This window comes from Conger conger, chromosome 16 (genome assembly GCF_963514075.1).
Source record: "Conger conger chromosome 16, fConCon1.1, whole genome shotgun sequence".
Lineage (NCBI taxonomy): Eukaryota > Metazoa > Chordata > Actinopteri > Anguilliformes > Congridae > Conger > Conger conger.
Window position 1 is genome coordinate 29,984,554 of NC_083775.1, and position 22,604 is coordinate 30,007,157.

Here is a 22,604-nt window from a genome sequence, read left to right on the forward strand (position 1 = left end):
TGTGGGTGGGAGTGTGTGTGTGTGTGTGTGTGTGTGGGGGGGGGGGGGTTGTGTTATACATTTTATTTTTATTTATTTTGGAAAGTTGTCAAACTTCCTAATTACAGCATTTCCAATGCTTGCAATGTACTTTGGAGTTTGTCCAATAAACATTTATAATAATAAATAAAAACCGCAGCCCCACAGGGCTGTAGTGTGACACCCTGCTGTCAGGAGGCATCCTGGGACCCCCTCCGGTGTGGGACGGGGGTGTAACGTCCGGGGCTCGGGAGGTAAAGCCCTGCCGTGGGTCTCTTCTCATTGGGGTGAGTCCTGGAGACCGCCTCTGCTTACCGCTTCCATTGGATTCCAGTGCCAGCTGCTCAATGGTTCATGAAGTCAGTTTGTGGTGGATGCCATGTTTGACCATGGGGATGTTATGGTACCAGAGAATGTGCATTCCCCCCCCCCTCTCCCCCACCAAGTACCTTCAGACAAGCACAAAGCAGTTATTGTTTTTCAGAAATAATGTAACCCTGTAACCCAACATGTGCCAACTAAAAAATAAATGTAAAAAAATCACCATATGGTCTGCTAAACTAATCATGGGGTTTTTGCTGAATTTACACAAAATCTTGTTTTATTTTTTTGGTATTGAGAGAGGGTGGTGTATGATCGGCGCCTTTACCAAAATAGCTGCTGATGGTTTGCCATTCATGAATAGCCTTGGCCAACACCGCAGTATCTCTTGGGCCTGGCCCACTCTCAAGCAGCATATGCTGACTATATTGTTATGGCCGATGCAGGTCAGGAGATGGACAGTATTACGGACTCATCTTTGTGGGTTTCTGGGTGGCACATCCTGCCAATGCACTGCGCCAGGGCATGGATGGGACTTATGGTCTGCTAACAAATCTTGACCAGTGACTCCACAGAGCGATGCAGTTGGCTGTAGCATTGCCCAAGGAGGGGAGAGTTTCAGTTGGCCTGGATGTTGGCGTTTCCTTGCACACCAGTGAACCCTGCTGGTTGATCAGGTGCCATGAAGTGACTCATCTGTCCGACTTGCATGTGGGCCTGTTGTGTGATAAGGAGCAGCGCTTATTGGATTCAGAAGAGCACAAGCAAACATGCTCTCCTGAATCAACAGCAGAGGTTGTGATGTGTGTGTCGGTGTGAATCTGTCCAGGATGAGTTTTTCTTTTTGAAACTAAAAATGCTCAAAACTCTCTATTTGGGAATATTGTTTTGATGAATTTGGTGCCTCTAAGTCTTTTTCCCAGACAATTCTGAGTATTTGTTTATGTGGTCGGGGTGTTCTGAAAATGCAGGGCTCCCATGTTTCTTAAATCTTTGAAAGTCTTCGATTTTTGAAAAAAAAAATGTTATTGAAAAGAGCAATTGTGACAGAGGTACTTTCATCCTGAAAAGCTTGTCCACATTTTTTAGGAAAATTTACTCTGAAAAGCATTTCGATCCTCAGTCAGAACCCAATTTTCTCTAACTGGCAGGGGTTCAGATTGGAGTTCTGCCAGCAGTCATTTTCAAGGGTTTTCAGTCCATTTATGTGTTTGCTGTATTGATGGTCTGCAGCCATCGTAACACAGCCCGCTCTAAAGAGCTGCCTCTTATCACAAGTCGGGCTCACAGAGACAGGAGTCTGAGGAAGACATTTTACATCAGGGGTGTCAAACTCCAGTCAAGATCATGAAGACCAGTGGTCACCCCCTGCTTTACATGTATTGCCTGACTTGCAGTTGCCTGACTGACCAGCAGGGGTCACTGCCGTGTGATGAGGCACTGTCATCCTGAGCGGCCCAAGGTACTTTCCCTCTCTGTGATGACTGGACGGCAGCAGCTGCCTCCAAAGACTACAAACGGTACATCTGCCCACGGCTTCAGCTCAGCCAGGTCGGGTTTTTATAATCAAATTTAAAATACCTACATTACTAAGCTAGCTAGTTCACTGATCAGTCACTATTAGTTTGCTAGTTCTCAAAAGCTGCAGCCTTACTGTCGACCCTGAGGGAGGGAAAGTAACAAGGGTTTCTGGGCGGCGTTAGAGCCAATTACTCATCGCCCTGCAGGTCTGCCAGCCACAGTTGGCATTGTTACGGTCCAGTTTCAATACCAGGGGAGGGATAGTGTGGGGAGGAAAGTAAATCACTTGGTTATGGCCGAGTCCCTGGGAGAGAGATACCGAAGGCCAGCACCACCAGGGCTCGATTATACCCTGCACTCTCTAAAGCTGGGGTTAAACAGGGTTCATCTCCATCATCACATATGCTGTTTTTGTGTGAGCATATAAGCAACAGTAGAATGGGGAGGTCACAGATGGGAACTGACATGTATACATATATGTATGTGTCACTCACTGCTTCTGGTTACACCACCGGCACACCCTCCAAAAAGGAGTAATCACGTGAAAAGTTGTTGCAGAATGTGGTGTTGAAGGGGACAGAAAGACAACAGAAAGATTATACCGGAATGTTCTGTTGGTCCGCAGGGAAACCGTGAGATAATTGGCTTCTAACCACCCTGGGAAAGATCAACCCTAGGGGATACCACTGGATAACCCAGTGCTGCATCAGACACCCACAAATTACTACTCCCCTGTGATATCTGTGAGTTGTGTACTGTCATTTGGAGTATAAGGAAGTGAAGGGAGGTGCATTACTGGTGTCTTTTGGTAATTCCCGTCATGGTAGAACATTACAGGGATTTATAGGGTGGCCTGTAGCGTAGTGGTTAAGGTAAATCACTGGGACACGCAAGGTCGGTGGCTCGATCCCCAGTGTAGCCACAATAAGATCCGCACAGCCTTGAGCAAGGCCCTTAACCCTGCATTGCTCCAGGAGAGGATTGTTTCCTGCTTAGTCTAATCAACTGTCCATCGCTCTGGATAAGAGCGTCTGCCAAATGCCATTAATGTAATGTAATGTAATGGATTTCTCAGCAAAAAGAATATCACCCACAAGCCTGGATCATTTCGAGCTTTTCTTCGCAATTAAACATGACCGTCGGTGCCACGTGCGTGGGTGTGCAATGCATACGTTTGCATTTACATGTGTGTATACGTGTGTACGTGTTTGTATAGGGACATGCATGCGAATGTGCGCTGGGTCCAGAGAAGCCCACCAAGTTCCGAGCTCTGGCCATCCCGCACCCCTACAGCCCTCTTAGGGCCTCTTATAGCCTGCTCTATGTCACCAGTGCACCGAGTTAGCAGCGACTGTACCGGACTTAAACTGGGCTGCTCCAAGAGGTGACCTGGACACACGACACAAAATTCCCAGAAACTCGGCAAGCATGTGAAGTTACAGACAGGGCTTTGGTTCGCACACCAAAGGGTCGAAGAATCAACCGTTCTGACATTTAATAATATGCTTGTTTACACTTTATATGTCCAAATGATAAGCTTGAAGATCTAAACATTCATGGCAGAAAATTAAGTGAACTGTAATATTATAATGCGCTGTTTGAACACTGGCAATGTACTAGTCGACATGTTACATATCTGAATAGCTTTAGCTTCTTTACAATTCTTACTCCTTTTCTGCCCAGTTTGTAGAGGGATTGAGGCTCAATCAGGCTCAATCTGCACAAGACAGGGTGTGGCCCAGACTTACAGGAACACCCACAAGCAAAATGACCAATGAAATCAGCCCGAAGATAAAAACAAATAATGAAATGGTGGAAAGACTTACTTTCAACACCACAAGCCCTGTCATTCATCTGGCAAGTTACCTCTAATGCCTGTAAGCGTGACCATTTTCCACAGTTTCTCTTTTCATCTTAAAACCAAAAGTATATCTGAAGTTTTATGAGATTTTATAAAAGAAACAAGCATGTGTGTGATCAGGCATGAATAAAAGGGCTTGCTCTGTAAATATACGGGAGAAATGGCAGGTTGCAGAACGAGGGGAGGGGGAACAGAGACACGGTCGGCGAAGACCGCATCATTATGTCCGCACACGCTCTATCATAAGGTCGAAACGCGACCCGTCGACCGACACCGTCTTCCCAAATTAATCACAGACCTCCGTTCCGCAATGTGTGTGTCCCCTACCAGCTCTACAAAACCAGCCTCTCTGCGGAGCTTCCTTTTGCTATTCTGGTTATGGGACGGATTCAACCGGAAATAATTGGACTGTCATAAAAGAAAGGAAAATAGGAACATATGTCTATGGCTAAAAAAAGAAGGATGGCAAACTAAACAAAAAGTGTGTGCCGTCAATCTGTCCCAGATGACACAGAGGAGCACCACAATATGGTGAGAGGGCCTAACCTGTCCTGGATAGGCTGGTTCTAGTGTAGGCCTGTCCACCTGCCTGAACACATACGCCTGGGGTCTCCAATCTTATTTGAAAAGGGCCTGTGCTGGTGCAGATTTTTGACATCAAAAGACCATGACTAGTTAATGAGGTGTCGTAGCGTTGGGCTAAAACAAAAACCACCGGGCTCACCGGCCGAATGTGATGGGACACCCGATTCTCAGAAGAAAGGGTTTCCATAGAGATGGGGTGGGCAACTCTGGTCCTAGAGGGCCAGTGTGTATGCAGGTGTACATCAATTGCCTTGGCTAAATGAGCTAACTGGTTATATACACCAACACTGGTTCATTCAAAGATGAGATAACAGCAGAATTTTTAACATATGGACACAAGAACTGTCACTCATGTGCTTATCAAGAAATGTATCTAGAATTTCAGATATCGTGAATATTAGGGCTAATTAAAGTAATGTAATGGCCAGAAGGTGACATGAAAACTAGAAACGGATATAGCCCTCGCTGCCCACCTATTCCATAGAGGAACCCTGTCTCAAAACAAATAAAAATGTATTTGTGTAGCGCATTTCACAAAGTATTGGTCACAACACGCTTCACAGAGAACCCTGGCTTAAACCCCCAACAAGAGCAAGCTTAGGGCACCAGTGGCCGGGAGGAACTCGGGATGAACCAGACTCTAGGGGGGATTCCAACCTCCTCTGGCTGGCTCAGAGTGTGGGTTAAAACACGGGCGATCAGTCAGTAGTGCAAGGCTTCTTTGTTTCGCTCAAAATGGTTCAATCTGCGGAACTTTCATACATTTCACAACGACCGTAGAGGGTTCCGTAAAGAACGAAAAACGGTTCCCCCATGGAGACAAGTCAATGAAGCCTTTTTTTCTGAGTGTACCCACAATACATGCAGCTGAGCTGAATTTCTCCACTGGGGGGAACTCGACTGCGGCTAAACTGTTGCTAGGCTGGGTTGAGTAGGACAAACACTCTATAAACTAAAAAAAAAAAACACTATAAACTCAAAATGCCCTCCCCATCACACACAAACGAAACAGGATACAAAATACAAACAGGAATTGCTCTGTGACAATCTGATGCAAGTGAACTTTTGTTGGGGTAAATTGCAGCATGGATGGCTGTGGTTGAACCCACAGATGAAACTGCTTGAGCCCACATATCCACAGCAAGGGGCACGTCACTAGGAGACCAGACCACAAAACTACACCCAGCTGGAAAACCTGGAACCCGGCTGCACACAATGGGTGTGTCTCGCAGTTATGTGAATATACCAGAATACACCATAACTACAGTTCCCTTAACCTGAATTTATTGGACTTTAAAATGTCTGTTCCCAGATTTGTGGGACTTGCCTGATAGAAATGAGCACTGTGACCATAGAAATGATTATCTATTTGTGTTGTTTGTTTTTGGAAAATATATATGGCAGAATTAATCAATCTCAGCTGCAATAAATGGAAGCTTCTATAGCGCTCGAGGTAAACTCAACATGACAGCACACAAAATTCCACTACTGCCCTGTAGGGGGCAGCACAAAAATGCCACTCTCTTCTGTACTGACAGGCCTGGATCTCATGAGTTGCATTTTCACAGACCAGTCAGCTAGTTTGAGCTGAAATCTCAGTTTTCTTCTGAAGCTTGCCTGATTTCTTGACAACTGTTGAGCCTCGGAGGTGACTCTAACTCTAAATCTTACCCGTGGAACCTCTCTGTGATGTTACCGCCATCGTCTTATTGAAAGACAACCACTAAGGTGTGTCCCCCCTCTGCATTGCTCCATACTGTGACCACACATCCCCTCCCAGAGTGGCTCTATAAGGACCAAGGGGGCTCGAAATACCAAAACCTCTGGCCTGAGGCACCACGAAGGCACGAGCAAAACACCACCAAAAGCCTCAGCAGTTTGTACCTGGTTAAAATGAGGAACATCATAAGTTTACCTCTGTTATTCAAGCCAAGATACCAAGACTGTTAGCAGCAAGAGGCCCAGGGAGCGTGCTCGGAACTCACTGCTGATGAGAGCTCTGTGTGGCCATGGATACAAAAAATACACCAGCATTCATCTTGTTACAAAATACCTTCCAAATAAACATACCTGTAAACTCAAATCAAAATGACTGAAGCAGGGAGGCGAGCAAGCCGTGTAATTACATACGTATGTGTAGTCCGTATTACATACGAAATACACACAAGCACTTCCCATCCCTCTCTGACAGGGTGGGGCCGTATAGTGGCCAGACGGGGGTGGCTGGTGTTCAGCGCGTGGTGTAGTGTGAGGGTGGAGGCATCTGCGTGCCTCTGCAGCTGACAGCAGATCACAGGAGACCCAGATTAAAGGGTGGGAGTGCAGGAAAACCCTTCTATAAACCTCCCTACGGAAACCTCTCTCTTGCGGTTTCGCCCAGTGCCCAGCGGGAGACGGAAATGAAGAGATTTCAGGTATGCCATTCGGTAAAACTCACATTTGTGATCCCGTTAAAAAAAAAACATCTCTCATCGTCTTTCATTTCTGTCAGATGTTCACAGACAGCTAGAAGGAGAGGGAGACTTATTAGATCCAGAATGCTCTGGTTCTTTTTGTCTTGCAAGCAGTTGCAGCTTGCCTGGAATTGATACTCGGAGGACTTAACCCAGATTGTCAACAGGCATCGAAATAACAAACTGTTCTGTCATCTGCTCATATTAGAGGAGAGCCAGATTGAACTTCCCTTTCTCATTAGATGATGCAGAATGTCTGTTTCATTAAACTCAGACTCAGTTTCAAATCGGCATTTTTTTTTTTTATCATTGCCATGCTGTAAAATCCAGCTGTGCTAGCTTGAACATCTTGAAAATTGAACTGGTCAAGCTGGTATTGAGCTGGTCTAGCTGGGTATGAGTTGGTCATCCAGCTAGTGCTGGTAGTTGGTCAACCAGGTACCAGCTGTTTCAAAACATAGCTTGAGCTGGTCAAACCATGTCGACCTGGGAGCTGGTCTGAACTGTTTAACCAGCTACCAGCTTTTTCTAAACATCCTCTGACAGTTTATGAAGGCTCAGGCCTTGGAACTGTATAATGAGAAAGGGGTCAAATGATTCCATTCAACCATATTCCATTTGGCACTTCCACAAGCGGCGACACCTCAAAATGGCCGCCACAGCCCGGACATGCGATAAAAGACTGCCAGTTTATTTCCCATGAGTGTTGTACAATTCATTGAATTTGCGTGCTACACTATACAATTGAAACAGACAATGAAATGTAACTTTTTTTTCCCTGCTGAAAAAAAGCCCAAGATAGGTTTTGAAACAGCTGGTAGCTGGTTGATCAGTTCAGACCCCATGCTCAGCATGGTTTGACCAGCTCAAGCTATGCTTTCCAACAGCTGGTGCATGGTAATTTCATGCTGCTCGTAGCTGAATTTTACTGCAGGGTGTCGAAACAAAACATTTCCTCGGCTGAACCGATGGGAGTCCTGCTGTGCTGCAGATATACCATGACAGCAGTGTCCAGGGAGCAGGGCTAAACAGATCAGGAACGGATTGCGGATGATGCGATTGTGCAAGGCTAATCCTTTAGCGTTATCTCAGATTCTCAGATTCCTGTCCCGTGGTCACTTCCATCGGCCAGCAGGACACAGAACCGTGGCCTCCGCCTCAAAACGGGACCGAACCCCTTTGACTGTGATCCACGACGAGATTAAGAGTTTTCGATTCCCTTGAGGTCCGCCCACTAAAACCGGACACAAACGCACAATTCTTACAGTTGTGCCCCAGGCAAGAAAAGAGCACAGTCTTAGCCAGAGCACAGTCAGAGGGGAATGTGAGAATCCAGAGCAGAACGGCTAGGAGACCGCTAATAACCCAAAACTTCATACATCTGAAACAGTGAGGTAGCCCACCACTCACTAAACGCCTTCTAGAACTACTCACCCCAGCTGACCACTGTAAGAGCAGACATGCAATCAACAAGGAGAGTGTTTGCAGCAAACTGTATGAATGTAACAGTCAAGAGTTGATTGAGTTGAAAGCAAAGGTTTGGTTTTGCTCACAGATGATGATTTCATTAAGATGGACACAACAATGAGAAAGAGGGACATTTGCACCTTGGACTGCCTGCCAGATTGTTTTTAAACATCGGGAACAAATATGACTTTTTAAAAAATTGAATAATTACAGCCAATAGATGATTGACATACTAATTCTCTTGGCAATTTCCTCTTTGGCAGTCATTTGTGTTCTCTGCATGCAACCTTTTCAAACTGTTTGCTCACGTTACAAGCTTTTGTTGCAAGCATAAAAAATCTGATTCTTTTTCTTGAATGTTAGCCAACATTAGCTGAAGTTTACAATGTTGCCTTGTTTGAATAAGCTTCTCAGAAACAGGTCAGTTTTTACTCTGATGACAAAAACAGCTAAAACTAGGTTTTGAAACAGCTGGTAGCTGATTGACCAGCTCATACCCAGCTAGACCTGCTTTAAGACCAGCTTGGCCATGCAGGTTGACCAGCTCATACTCGGCTAGACCAGCTTATGACTTCAATTTTCAAGCTGGTCAAGCTGGCATAGCTAGATTTTACTGCAGGGAACACAGGTCCTGCTATATGAGGGAAGAAATATTAACGGGATGCTCATACCTGGTGACACTGAGAAGATTCAGGGCTGAGGTACAAGAATAGCTATCCTCTGCTAACTGCCCTGCAGTGGTTACCTGAGCGAAACGTTTAGTGCTTCAGTTGCTGTGCATGAGTTAGACTTATTTTTGTTGTTCACCAGCATAGGCAGGTCAGGCACAGAGGAACAGGCTGCTGTTTTTATCTGGGCGTGTCTGTCGTCCCCAGGGACAGAACGGGAGGGGTTCTCCCTGCGAGTCAGCTCAGCAGTATCTGCCTCAGGGCACTCTGCAATTCATCCAGTCTGTTTAAAGACAAGCTGAAATCAAAACTAACTTTTTCCTCAATTTCGTCAGTTCTTCATAACTATACGGATAGTTCTTAAGTCACTTAGACACCAAGCAATGCTTCTTTTTCTGCCTCCCATGGGCACAAAGGAGGAGAGTGCCCAGAAAACATAACAGTGCCCCCTCTGGCGAAGGAGAGGAACTGGAAATTCTGAATACATGGTGGTAAATGGATGCACACAACAGGATGCATGCATGATGCACACAAGCACTCACATGCAAATCCTAATTTATATTTATGGTCACAAATCCAAATTTATAAACACACACACACACACACACACACACTCCACACACCCTGCAGACAGCACCTAGCCCATCTCCGGTGATGTTTATATTATTCCGCCCATTGGTGACAAGACGAATGGTTCTGTCGATACACGGCACTCTCCATGCAGAGCACACACACTGGACACGGATCCACGGTGCTGGGGTCCCCACAGGGGGGTCCTCGAGTTAAACAAACACCAGCGCCGAAGAACATGATCCACTCGACGGGGACGAAACACTGAGTCACACACGTCTGAGGAGGAAGAGGCCCCCTGCAGTGATGTTAATTAGGTCATCCCTCAGGAGACCTAAACTCCCACCACCACTGCCCAGTCAGATCCTCCCCAACATCTCATGACTCCAGATACATTGAAAACAGCAAGCAACTGAGGTCTAAAAACTAAAAACAGCCATGATTGCGGTGGCTAAATGTCTACTGTACCAACTTAGTCAGACTTTGAGAACAGCCAAGCTGAGAATACCACTGTGGTATCAACGGCTACAGTACAATACAAAGCACAATATCAACAGAGGGGCTACACTACAGTACTGACCACAATATCAACAGAGGGGCTACACTACAGTACTGACCACAATATCAACAGAGGGGCTACACTACAGTACTGACCACAATATCAACAGAGGGGCTACACTACAGTACTGACCACAATATCAATAGAGGGGCTACACTACAGTACTGACCACAATATCAATAGAGGGGCTACACTACAGTACTGACCACAATATCAACAGAGGGGCTACACTACAGTACTGACCACAATATCAACAGAGGGGCTACACTACAGTACTGGCCACAATATCAACAGAGAGGCTACACTGAGTTTAATCCCCAACAAATGCAACAACAATACATACAAGTACACAACGTTGTGTCAATTTCTACTACGATAGAAACTTCTGGAATGCAGACCCAGAGGAAATGCGCTGCGTGGACAGCGCAGCTTGGAAATCTCCAAGATGCCTTAGGGCTCACATCACCCTGCTGTCAACCCGACGGCCACCAGACAGGTGCTTCAAGGGGCACCACAAAGTGAAACTACATTGGCCAATCAGATTGGCTAATCACACGGTAGCATCTGTTAAAGCAGAAGGGAGGCCAGGCCTCGGGCCGGGTCACGTGACGGAGACGGGCAACGGGCCGAAGGGCACGGTAGAGCCCCCGGGCCACTGCTGCCCTGGGGAGAGGAGAGCAGGGAGAGGGAGAAGAGTGGAGGGGAAGAGAGAGCAGAGAAGATAGACGGAGACCGGAGATGCAAAATAGAGACGGGATGGAGACGCGGGGAGGTAGAGAGAAAAGGAGAGGTCTTACCTGTATGCTCCCGTGCCCAAACTCTCCCCAACTCCGCCTGGGAGAGACAGATGATAAACAGGGCGCTCAGACACATGTTCAGCAGCCGGGCAGCAGTGCCTCTCTCTCTCCTCTTCTTCCCTCGCTCCACACTTTTAAACACAGTCCTGTACACACTCACTCTCTCCCTCTCTGTGCCCGTCTCTCCTCCTCCTCCTCCTCACTTCACACTTTAAAAAGGGAGCTCCTCCCGTATTTATGCTCCCATTCTCCCCCTTTCCATATCTCTCTCACACACACACTCTCTCTCTCCCCCTCTCTCTCTCTCACACACCCCCCCCCCCCCCGTGCTGTTCTGTTGTTGCCATAGTAATGTAACACAAGAAGAACAGAACAACTGATGAGGCATTGGTGTCAAAGAGGCTGAAAGTATTCTCTCCGTCTCCTCTGTTTTTTTTGTTTGTTTCTTCCGCTGGCATCACTTGCACTTCTCTCGTTGTCACTCTCTCCCCCGCCCCCCCCCCCCGCCCCCTCCTGCCATGTCTCCTTAGAGAGCCATGTGTAACATAATGTTTACGTGTATGTGTTCTATTATAGGTGGCCGTTAGAAACCACTCGCGCCGTGCGTCTATGAAACATCGATTCCGTTTAGCATGCAAGTCTGTAGGTTGGTATTTCAAGTAAAGGTATGAAACATTTGTACAAAAAAACCCATTCTCCCCCGAAATTATATTTCAAGTTTCAAAGTCCTAGAACAGTGAGGGTTGTGATTTTTAGGGAACGAGCCATTAGCATCGATGCAGACGGTCAAACTTGGGAACCGTGGTGCGGACGGCTGAGTAGTGTGGACTATATTTAAGCGCCGTATTTAAAACGCAGGGCACAAAGCTGGTATTTGTATGTGGGAGGAATGGTGCGCGCAGCCAACACAAACACATGCGACTCCCAGGCACCGGCAGAGCCGGGCCACACAGCGAAGGCAAACGACAGGTCAGGCCCTTCCGTCGTATCGGATCGGGCGTGCCAGATCTCTTGCAGCTGCACGTTAGAGTAAACCCTGAGCCAAGACACGCGCTCCAGCAAATGTGTGCTCACGCCCATTCACCAGCCCCCACCCAACAAACACACAGAATTGTTTTTTCCCCCCTTCTTTCAGAGTTATTTATTTCTCTGACATGCAAACATGTATACACGCCTACTTTTTCATTCTCTCTCCATGCTTATACACACGCAGTTATTTATTTCTCTTTCATAAACACATATGTACACAAACAGAATTAATTTATTTATCTTTGTCTCACTCCCTCTATCTCTTTTACAAACAAACAAGCACATGTAATTATTTGTTTCTCTCAAGCGGCCTCCATCTGGCACGCACAGAACAGAGTCATTTTCAGGTGGACAATACTCCCGCCTTCTCCGACTGTAGTGGAAATGTATATGATGAAAAACACAAGCCGAGAGAAAGCCAGGAAGGTCTACAGGCTTCCATCTATAAGAATAATCACAGAGAATACATTTCCTGTCATGTTCCGGACAGATCCTTTTTGGCTCAGGCAATTATCTCAATATTGTGGCAATGTAGATATAGGTATGCAACTGGGGCTTGAGACATTGAAATGGCTGGGGCTCCGCTTAGATACACACACACACGCTGCTCCTGTAAAGGCCTCCGTTGATATACCCTTCCCATCTCCTTCTGATAGCCCTCACTGACTGGCGATTTTGCACTGCAGACCGACCATTCTGTGGTCAGACTACGCTCGAAGTTCGAAACAATTCACTGCAGCGGGTCTGACCTTTAAAATAGCCCCGAGGGCTGGATCTCTGGACATCCCCCACATCTGTGACTACACACGTGTACTCACACAGGCATACATAAACAAGCACATACACGTGCACACACACACACACACACACACACACACATACACGTGCACACACACACACACACACACACACACATACGAGCATGCACACATATACACAAGCACATACACACACACACACACACACACAAGCATGCACATATATACACAAGCACATACACACACATGCACACATACAGATGCCCACACACACGCACACACAAGCATGCACACGCACACACACACAAGCATGCACACACACACACACACACATAGGAGCATGCACACACACAAGCATGCACATATATACACAAGCACATACACACACATGCACACATACAGATGCCCACACACACGCACACACAAGCATGCACACGCACACACACACAAGCATGCACACACACACACATGGACACATACACACACACACACACACGCACAGACGAACACACAGACATGCACACATACACACGCACGCAGATACACACAAATCACAGTCAGTGTGAGGTGTATTATTGCTGGCACTGGGGGAGGGGTATTATTGCTGGCACTGGGGGAGGGGTATTTTAGCATTGAAATGGGTGCTACATCTGTGAATCTAAGCGTGCCAACATTGAATTTAACTGAATTGGGTGTGGGGGGACAGACAAAAATGGACCAAGATGTTTGTTCCAAAACACAAAATACCTGTGGGAGGAGTCTGGAGAAACCAAACAATCAGAAGATTCTGGTAGTTTTTAAGCTGTGGTTGTAGTTTCACTTGTCAGGTTCATAACCTTATAACAAAGTGAGCCTGACCAGGCTGCTCATAACCTTACGGTATTATGAGTCTGACCAGGCTGCTCATAACCTTACAGTACAATGAGCCTGACCAGGCTGCTCATAACCGTATAGCACTATGAGCCTGACCAGGCTGCTCAAAACCTTACTGTACGATGAGCCTGACCAGGCTGCTCATAACCTTACGTTACTATGAGCCTGACCATGCTGCTCATAACCTTACAGTACCATGAGCCTGACTAGACTATGTATAGCCTTACTGTACAATGAGTCTGTCTAGGCTGCTCATAACCTTATGACCAGACTGACACTCTGGCGTATGAAAAGCTTGCCCAACTTCCAGGAAAGTGCTTAGCTGTCATGGTTACTTCATTTGGTGAATCATGATTTGTGTAGGTGTGGCTCCAGTAGAAGTAAGAAATTCAAGCCAACTGAATCATTGACCCATAACATAAATGTTAGCAAACACTTGCAAGAATCAGTCAGATTGCATGAAACCAGCCCCACAAACTCCAACACAGCTTTCCAGAAACTGGGTTGGGAGGCACTGGGCATCCAACGTGTTTTGAGTTCGACCAATAAAATTAAAACCACATCCGAATACATGGTACAATTTCATTCAAATATGTTGCACTTTCTTTGCTTTTGTGTATGGCATGGTTTATGCAGACCCAGATCCGATGACTTGAGAAAGAAAAACTTGTTTTATTAGTCCGATAAATGTTTTTAAGAGCTGTGGGACTATGCCGTCGTTCGCTTCCCCTGACTGCTTCCCGCTGACCATCTGTTCGCAATCAGTTCCAATGGAAACAGCACAAACTGGCAGATATCTGTCTGCTTTCAGTGCAGAGCGCACATGAGAAAGGCAACAAATGATGTCAGTCATGACACTGAGTAAAATGAATGCCCGTTCACAAAGCCTATTGGTCAGGTGCACCCAGCTGTGGTGCTGGAAGGCCTATGCACAGCCCAGCTTAGTTTTAGAGCTGTTTGGGATGGTTCATAGGAAGCATTTCATAACCGGACAGCTAATAAAGTAGATTAATGGCACCGTGTGACTTAACGGGCAGCCTATGGCGTAGTGGACTTAAATGACCTGCCTCTATATGTAATAATTGCACTTGTGTTTAATTAGCTTACTATTCGTGGTGTTCTAGCTGCCAACTGTGGTATGGCCACCTGGACAGTTGGCCACCTGATTATTCTACATGGGTTCATGTGATCACTCTAGGACTTGGAACTGTACTTCCCTCTAGAGTTTTCAACACACTTGCCCTTGGTTATGATTTGCACTTCATTGTATGTCGCTCTGGATAAGAGCGTCTGCAAAATGACTATAATGTAATGTAGTGGCTAAGAAGGTTGGTGGTTTAAGCCCCAGCTGTTGTGCCCGTGAGCAAGGCCCCTAACCACACACTGCTCCAGGTAGGATTGGCACCTGCTCAGTCTAATCAATGCAAGTTGCTTTGGACAAGTGTCAGCTAAATAAGTGTAACGTTAACTATTGTGTGTTGGTAAATGGACAAACAATACATTTTGAGAATGTAATTTTTTGGACATGCAAGATTTTTCCTCAATAATGACAATGTGTACGAGGGTAACTGTAGCCATGATCTGGCTGGTTGCGGCTGATACCAGGAGAGCATAGCCCTGCTCATGGTGTGCTTTGTGAGTACCTGTAACCCTCACATTCCTCTGTGCTGTCTGTTATAGCCCTGCCACAGAGCCACGCCCTGGCAGCCATTTGCTGACCATGCAGACGCTGGCCCATTCCACTCAACTGTGGTCACCATGACCACTGGAGCATGGCTCCTCGCCCGTGCCCCAAAGATAGAGACAGAGGTAGAGGCTAAAATAGAGATGGATACAGTGAAATGGGTTGTGGCTAAAATAGAGATGGATATAGTGAAAGGGGTTATGGCTAAAATAGAGATGGATACACTGAAAGGGGTTGTGGCTAAAATAGAGATGGATACACTGAAAGGGGTTGTGGCTAAAATAGAGATGGATTCACTGAAAGGGGTTGTGGCTAAAATAGAGATGGATTCACTGAAAGGAGTTGTGGCTAAAATAGAGATGGATACACTGAAAGGGGTTGTGGCTAAAATAGAGATGGAGAGAGAAAGAGGTAGAGGCTAAAACAGTTATGAAGAGTCAGAGGTAGAGAGACAAATTAAAGAGGTAGTCCTTAAAATAGAGATGGAGAGAGGGACAGGCATAGAGGGTAAAAAAGATTGACATAGTGAAAGAGGTAGAGACAAAAACAGATGGAGAGAGAGACAAATGTAGAGACTAAAACAGAGATGGAAAGAGACAGAGGTTGAGGATAAAACAGATATGGAAGGGAGGAGGCAGAGACACCAGTAGCAGTGTAGCCTCACAGTTCTAGAATTGAGACATACAGCTCTGAGATCAAGGGTCAATTCCAAAATGGTGCTGCCATTGCACCTTTGACAGTGTAAAAAAAGTAGAGACAGAGATGGAAGATAAGATGGTGACAGAGGTGGAGACTAAAACAGATAGATGGAAGGTGAGATGGTGAAAGAGGTAGAGACTAAAACAGAGATGGGGTGAGATTGTGACAGAGGTAGAGACTAAAGCAGAGATGGAAGGTGAGATAATGACAGAGATGGAGACTAAAACAGAGATGGAAGGTAAGATGGTGACAGAGGTGGAGACTAAAACAGATGGGAGGTGAGATAGTGACAGAGGTGGAGACTAAAACAGAGATGGAAGGTGAGATAATGACAGAGGTGGAGACTAAAACAGATGGGAGGTGAGATGGTGACAGAGTTAGAGACTAAAGCAGAAAGTGGAATGACGGGGACAGCTGCAGGATTCCAATTAATAGACTGAGAGAGGAGAAGAAACAGTCGAGATGAAGAAAGTGAGCACATTCATGAGCCCACAATGATCTTTTGATCTGTCTGGGATAATCTAGGATTAGCATGTGGGTTCTTTTTCATATATAAACCACAAGAGCTTATAGAAAAAACAGGCCATGGGTTCTCTCCTAAAATGGTTACCCTCGCAAACAAATTAAGAAAGGCTTTTGCTTTATTACATCTGCTTAAGGAACATTTCTATTTGTCAGACACCCAAACACTGTAAAAAGCTTCAGTGCCAGCTTTGAGACATTAACACCGTTCTCTTCCTCTTTTCTCACATTCGCTCCCTCCATAGATTACATCAGCACAGGTTCATCTGTATGTTTTTGTGATGTGGTAGTGTCAGAACTTTGAGAGCTTGAGTCGCACTGCTTTTATGAACACCTCACACTGACCTCTGCTGGTGGCTAGGGAACATTGCACCATCATAAATAATCAATGGGGCAACACCTGTGCATCTGGGGAGAAAATCTAACCTAATCGAAACCGAAAATGAACCGCACAGGTTAAACTGTTCTTGAACGCAGTGTGAAATCGCACATGCTCAGAGGCGTTGCTGCGTGTCAGATCTCTGCAGCTGAACAGACATGGCTGAGAGCTAACATACCCTCTTACCTGAAAGGGCTCATCGCTGACAGAGCTTCCATGGTTTTCTATTATTCTATTATTACTATCTATCTATTATATGGTATTCTTTTATATTTTCATTTTATGCTCCCTCTGTCTTTCCTTCATGCTTCTCAGAGGTGGAAATCCAGGGGCAAAGAACGTAAAAGACCTGCCGTGTATTTCTGCCACCTATGAACACTAATTAGTTCTACCTCCTTGCTAAAGAATTGTGCTAATTAGCAATTCCAGGTGAGGACTAGCAATACTTCTTTCACAATCATCTGAGGGATAGGTATTGATCCTGAATACCGTTTAGCTCTACCTAGTGCTACTTTCCATTCTCATTGTGTCTAGCATCTCAATAAACCCATAATTGCTGTTAATGGGAAACGCTTGAATGTTCACACCAGGCTGTGGGACAACACTGCGCTTGAGGCATTTTGACCCTGATTTTCCAGCCCGGGAAAGCCGCCAATCAAAGCTTGCTGTTATTGCTCATTATATTCCTCCACAGAACCAGAAATTAATACATCGCTCCAGCCTAGGCTCTTATCATGAAAAGAAGCAGAGTAAACGCCCTCCTTTTGAAGTATAAATTCATGGCTGACAGATAAAATGGGATAGAAACAGACAGGCTGAGCAGAAAAGCACAGATTAAAAATCACGCCTGAAAAGGAATAGCTGTGAAAGGGGGTATAGCTCAGTGGTAGAGCATTTGACTGCAGATCAAGAGGTCCCTGGTTCAAATCCAGGTGCCCCCTGCTTTTAAATTTTTTTCCAAACAATTATCAGCATGCTTAAAACACATTATTAAAACGAACAGTGTCTGCCAGATCACAACAGTCCTCCAGCTCCCCGATATGCTAATGCCCAGAATAGCACATCCAAATATAGGATTACGGTTGCTTGTGTGCTCACATGAGCAGATGATGGATGTGAACAGCAGTGAGTGCGTGAAACGGAAGATAATCATCTCTGGCATTTTAACCAAGGGGGATTTTCAGTCTACCGGGGGTCTGTAAAGAGGGGAAAGGCAACATTGTGAGACCTGTATTTCCTGCATCAGTTACGTTCAGAGGTGAACGCACACGGTGACAGTTGTGTGTTCACAAGGTGAAATTTGTGTGTTCAAAAAATGACATTTTCTGTGTTCACAAGGTGACATTCGTGTTCACAAGGTGACATTTTCTGTGTTTTCACAAAATGACATTTTCTGTGTTTTCACAAAATGACATTTTCTGTGTTCATAAGGTGACATTCGTGTTCACAAGGTGAAATTTATGTGTTCACAATGTGATAGTCGATGACATTTACTTTGATTAAGTACATTTAATACATGTAAGAGTACATTTCCCCTCAATATACTGATTCTAAGAACTGCCAACCCAGTGCCTGTCCTGGCCTTTAATTCCGTACAGAAAACAGCAGGATGCCCGACTGACTTCAGTGGCCCTGTAAGTGAGATAGGTTTGTCCCGTCTGCAGTGAATGGCAGGTGAACGGAGTCTCAGCGAGTCTAAGAGGCTTGAATTGAAAAGACAGGAACTGAAAGCATCTGGAGAAATCCAGTCTGGAGAGAACAGACTTAGTCTGTGATGAAAAAACAAACCCTCTCACTATGAGCAGCTCCACCATGTTGACTTAATTTTCACATTCCCATTTGGAAATGGGGCTTTCTGATGAAGCTAGAGGACACTGGTGAGGTAACCAAGCCAGCAAACCCACTAGTGGCCTGCTGTCAGTAACGCTGTTGGTCCCCCAGTGCTTTGCATACAGCTGAGGTGAGGCACTTCAGAAGAAAACAGACATTGAAAGGTCCTGCCATTTATGGACCTCTTATGTGTAATTTGCAAAATGCTAGTGGACCAACAGCTGGTGGGAAAGGATGATGTTTACCTTGAATAACAGAAGCATCTTGCTTTTGTGTTAGCCTTTTGTGTTGCCATTACAAAGACCAAATCCTAAATGTAACCTACACAAGTTTCACAATCTTATAGAGGTGCCAGGGGAACATGATTTTGCAGAGAAGACCACTAATCACAACGCTGGACAGCAATACAATCACATCACAATACAAAATATGTACAGTGGGAGCAATAATTATTTGATCCCTTGCTGATTTTGTAGGTTTGCCCACTTACAAAGAATGGAACTGTGTAGAATTTTAATCATAGGTACATTTTAACATTGAGAGACAGAATATCACAAAATAATCCACAATACCTTCTCCCAAGCCTCCTCTGGATCATCCAGGTGTTCTTTCAGACTTCAGACAGGCCTGTACATGTGCCTTCTTCAGCAGAGGAACCTTGCACGCGCAGCAGGATTTTAATCCTTCACGGTGTAGTGTGTTACTGATGGTTCTCTTCATGACTGTGGTCCCAACTGCCTTCAGGTCATTAACAAGCTCCTCCTGTGGAGAACTGGGCTGATCCCTGACCTTTCTCATGATCATTGATATCCCACGAGGCGAGATCTTGCGTGGAGCCCCAGACCGAGGGAGATTGGCGCTGACTTTGTGTTTCTTCCATTTTCTAATAATTGCTCCAACAGTTAACTTCTCACCAAGCTGCTTGCTTATTTTCTTGTAGCCCATCCCAGCCTTGTGCAGGTCTACAATTTTGTCCCGGATGTCCTTAGACAGCTCCTTTGTCTTGGCCATGGTGGAATCTGATTGATTGTGTGGAAAGGTGTCTTTTATACAGCTACATAACGATGTAACAAGTTGACACAGGTGTTTTGGGTAATGAGTTGAGATTAGGAGTGCTTCTTAATGGAAAACTAACTGGTCTGTGGGAGCCAGAATTATTGCTGATTGGTAGGGGATCAAATACTTATTTCATGCAAAAATACGATAATAAATTTATAAAATTTATATGATGTTGTTATTGTGGATTATTTTGAGATATTCTGTCTCTGAATGTTAAAATGTACCTATGATTAAAATTCTACACTGTTCCATTCTTTGTAAGTGGGCAAACCTACAAAATCAGCAAGGGATCAAATAATTATTGCTCCCACTGTATTTAATATAATATTATAACTTTATAAACTTTATTTGTTGAACTTATTTATATAGCTTTACATTTATACAACTCTGATCAATGATAATCCAACAATTTTTGGATTAAATGTAAAAACAACGGAGAACAGGAATGGACCTGAGGGCCTGTGAGACCGATATGAAGCATTGGCTTAAGAAACCTTTTCTGGTCAAGGATGAAACGTTTTGTGCATAGCTCAGTTTAAATTAACTGTCATATAGTGAACTGTGTAGTCTCTGAAGTCAATGGGCACCTCTTGCTTCTCAACACAACCACATGCTTCTCTCCAAAGGCAAGGGGAAAAGCCATCTGTTCTGTGCAGTCGATGGACAGGCTTGGCTCTTCTGAGCAGATCAGAGTCCTTTTCTTTCCTTTCTTGAAAGACCATTTCTTCATCTTGGTCTTCTTTATTTTGTCATCCTAGTCTGTAGTATTAACATGGCGACACTATGCAGTCAATGGTAAGAGCTGACTCTGCACAGTTCAAAGCCAGAGCTGTTTCATTCGTACAGCTGATGGTAACAACTGGCTCCACTGACAGTCAGTAGTCAGGACTGGCTACACTGACAGTCGATAGTATGGACTGGCTCCACTGACAGTCAATAGTCAGGACTGGCTACACTGACAGTCGATAGTATGGACTGGCTCCACTGACAGTCAATAGTCAGGACTGGCTACACTGACAGTCGATGGTAAGGACTGGCTTCACTGACAGTCGATGGTAAGGACTGGCTCCACTGACAGTCGATGGTAAGGACTGGCTCCACTGACAGTCGATGGTAAGGACTGGCTCCACTGACAGTCGATGGTAAGGACTGGCTCCACTGCACAGTCAATGGAGAGAGATGGGTGGTCTGCACAGTGAATAGAAGGGGCCAGCTCCCCTGCACAGTTGATAGTTAGTCCTGGCTGTATTTTGCAATTGATCTCCAATGCTCTGTTGGGTTCTCTGTGCATGCACAGGACCAATGGAGACACCTTTGTCCCTTTCCATCCTTTCTTCAAATACCATTTCTTTCTCTTCTTAATTTTTGCTTCCTGGTCTATGCAATCAACAACTAGGGAGTGCTGCTCAATGCAGTAAAAAGAAACATGCTTGCTCATTCATACAGTCAATAGTAACAGCTACCTCTTCTGTGCAGTCACTGGGAGAAACTGGCTCCTCAGTGCAGTCAAGGGCTGGTTCCTCTGCACAGTTGATGGTAAGGGCTGGTTCCTCTGCACAGTTGATGGTAAGGGCTGGTTCCTCTGCACAGTTGATGGTAAGGACTGGCTCCTCTGCACAGTTGATGGTAAGGGCTGGTTCCTCTGCACAGTTGATGGTAAGGACTGGCTTCTCTGCACAGTTGATGGTTAAGGGCTGGCTTCTCTGTACAGTTGATGGTAAGGGCTGGTTTCTCTGCAGATTCGATGGTAAGGGCCGGCTCCTCTGCACAGTCGATGTAAGGACTAGCTTCTCTGATGCAGAGGCTTTTGTCCTTTCTTCCCTGAACATTTCTTGCTGGTCATTTTCTTCTCCTCATCATCAAATACCTGAGCACATGTATGTTTAAAACATTGTGTCAGATCTTGCTATTATGGCATCATATCAACTTGTACTGTCATAAAGCAAAGAATTCCGACTTCTGGTCCAGAACTCACATAAAATTACATTTGTATGCTTCACAAATTATTCCATTTGGTGTGATACCAAGTGAGATATTTGTATTGATAGTAGTAACACTGACCATCATGTAATTCAGGTCATGTTCCTAGGCCTCTCCTATGTGTGGGCTCAGACAACCCTGTTTTTGTCTTCAGACAACAATCATTAGGCTGCACATTCTGCAGTAAAAATCCATGTCCTTATTCTCTGAGTTTTGTTTCAGTTGACAATCAATTCAACTGTACCTGTACCAACATTTTTCAACTGTACCTGTACCAGGGAAGATAGTTAACTATCACTTCTCCAAATGATTATAAGCCAACGGGACATTATACTCCAACTGACCCAGAACTCTTGTCTGAAGTTACATGCCCTCCTGTGTCTGTGGGGTTCCATGGTGTAATGGTTAGCACTCTGGACTCTGAATCCAGCCATCCGAGTTCAAATCTCGGTGGGACCTGAACATTTGGACCTTGCAAATAAACTTTTTTAAAGTGCATTCGAAACTGTGTGTGGAAACAGATCAATTCTGCGGTTGCATTTGTTGAAAACATGTGTTTTTCTATCTTTTTTCTTAATATTATTAAGACTAATGTTGGGTTTATTCCAATCTTTTCAAAACAATCTTCAGGTTTTCCACAGTGGAAATTTATCCATCATCCATCATCTGCAATCAAGAAAAGACTTAACTAATTAAATGGGACCGATTTACATTTACATCCTTATTCCCTGAGTTTTGTTTCAGTTGGCAATCAATTCAACTGTACCAGTACCAAAACAAATTTCATGTTTGGTTTATTCCAATCTTTTCAAAAGGTTTTCCACAGAGGAAACTAATCTCAGTTTTCCATTTCAACTTTATTAAATCAACATCATCTGCCATCAAGAAACTGGACTAGACTAACTGGACTGGACTAACTCAACTGTACCTGTACCAGGGAAGATAGTCACCTGCAGGACTGCACCAGGAGA

At 45.0% G+C, this 22,604-nt stretch overlaps 1 protein-coding gene and 2 non-coding genes across 3 annotated transcripts in view; 2 read left to right on the forward strand and 1 right to left on the reverse strand.

Moving 5' to 3' along the window:
• The window catches only part of LOC133114602 (plexin domain-containing protein 1-like), a 32,041-nt gene extending 20,992 nt beyond the window's left edge, over window positions 1-11,049 (reverse strand). The window contains exon 1 of the mRNA XM_061224127.1: window positions 10,821-11,049. Coding sequence (XP_061080111.1) covers window positions 10,821-10,896 — 76 coding nt within the window. The 5' untranslated portion in view covers window positions 10,897-11,049. The remainder of the gene's footprint in view (window positions 1-10,820) is intronic.
• Window positions 11,050-17,633: 6,584 nt separating this feature from the next.
• On the forward strand, window positions 17,634-17,705 carry trnac-gca (transfer RNA cysteine (anticodon GCA)). The gene has a single exon. It is a non-coding gene; the product is annotated as a tRNA-Cys (tRNA).
• A 4,315-nt stretch (window positions 17,706-22,020) lies between these two features.
• trnaq-cug (transfer RNA glutamine (anticodon CUG)) lies at window positions 22,021-22,092 on the forward strand. Its single transcript has one exon. It is a non-coding gene; the product is annotated as a tRNA-Gln (tRNA).
• Window positions 22,093-22,604: the final 512 nt, after the last annotated feature.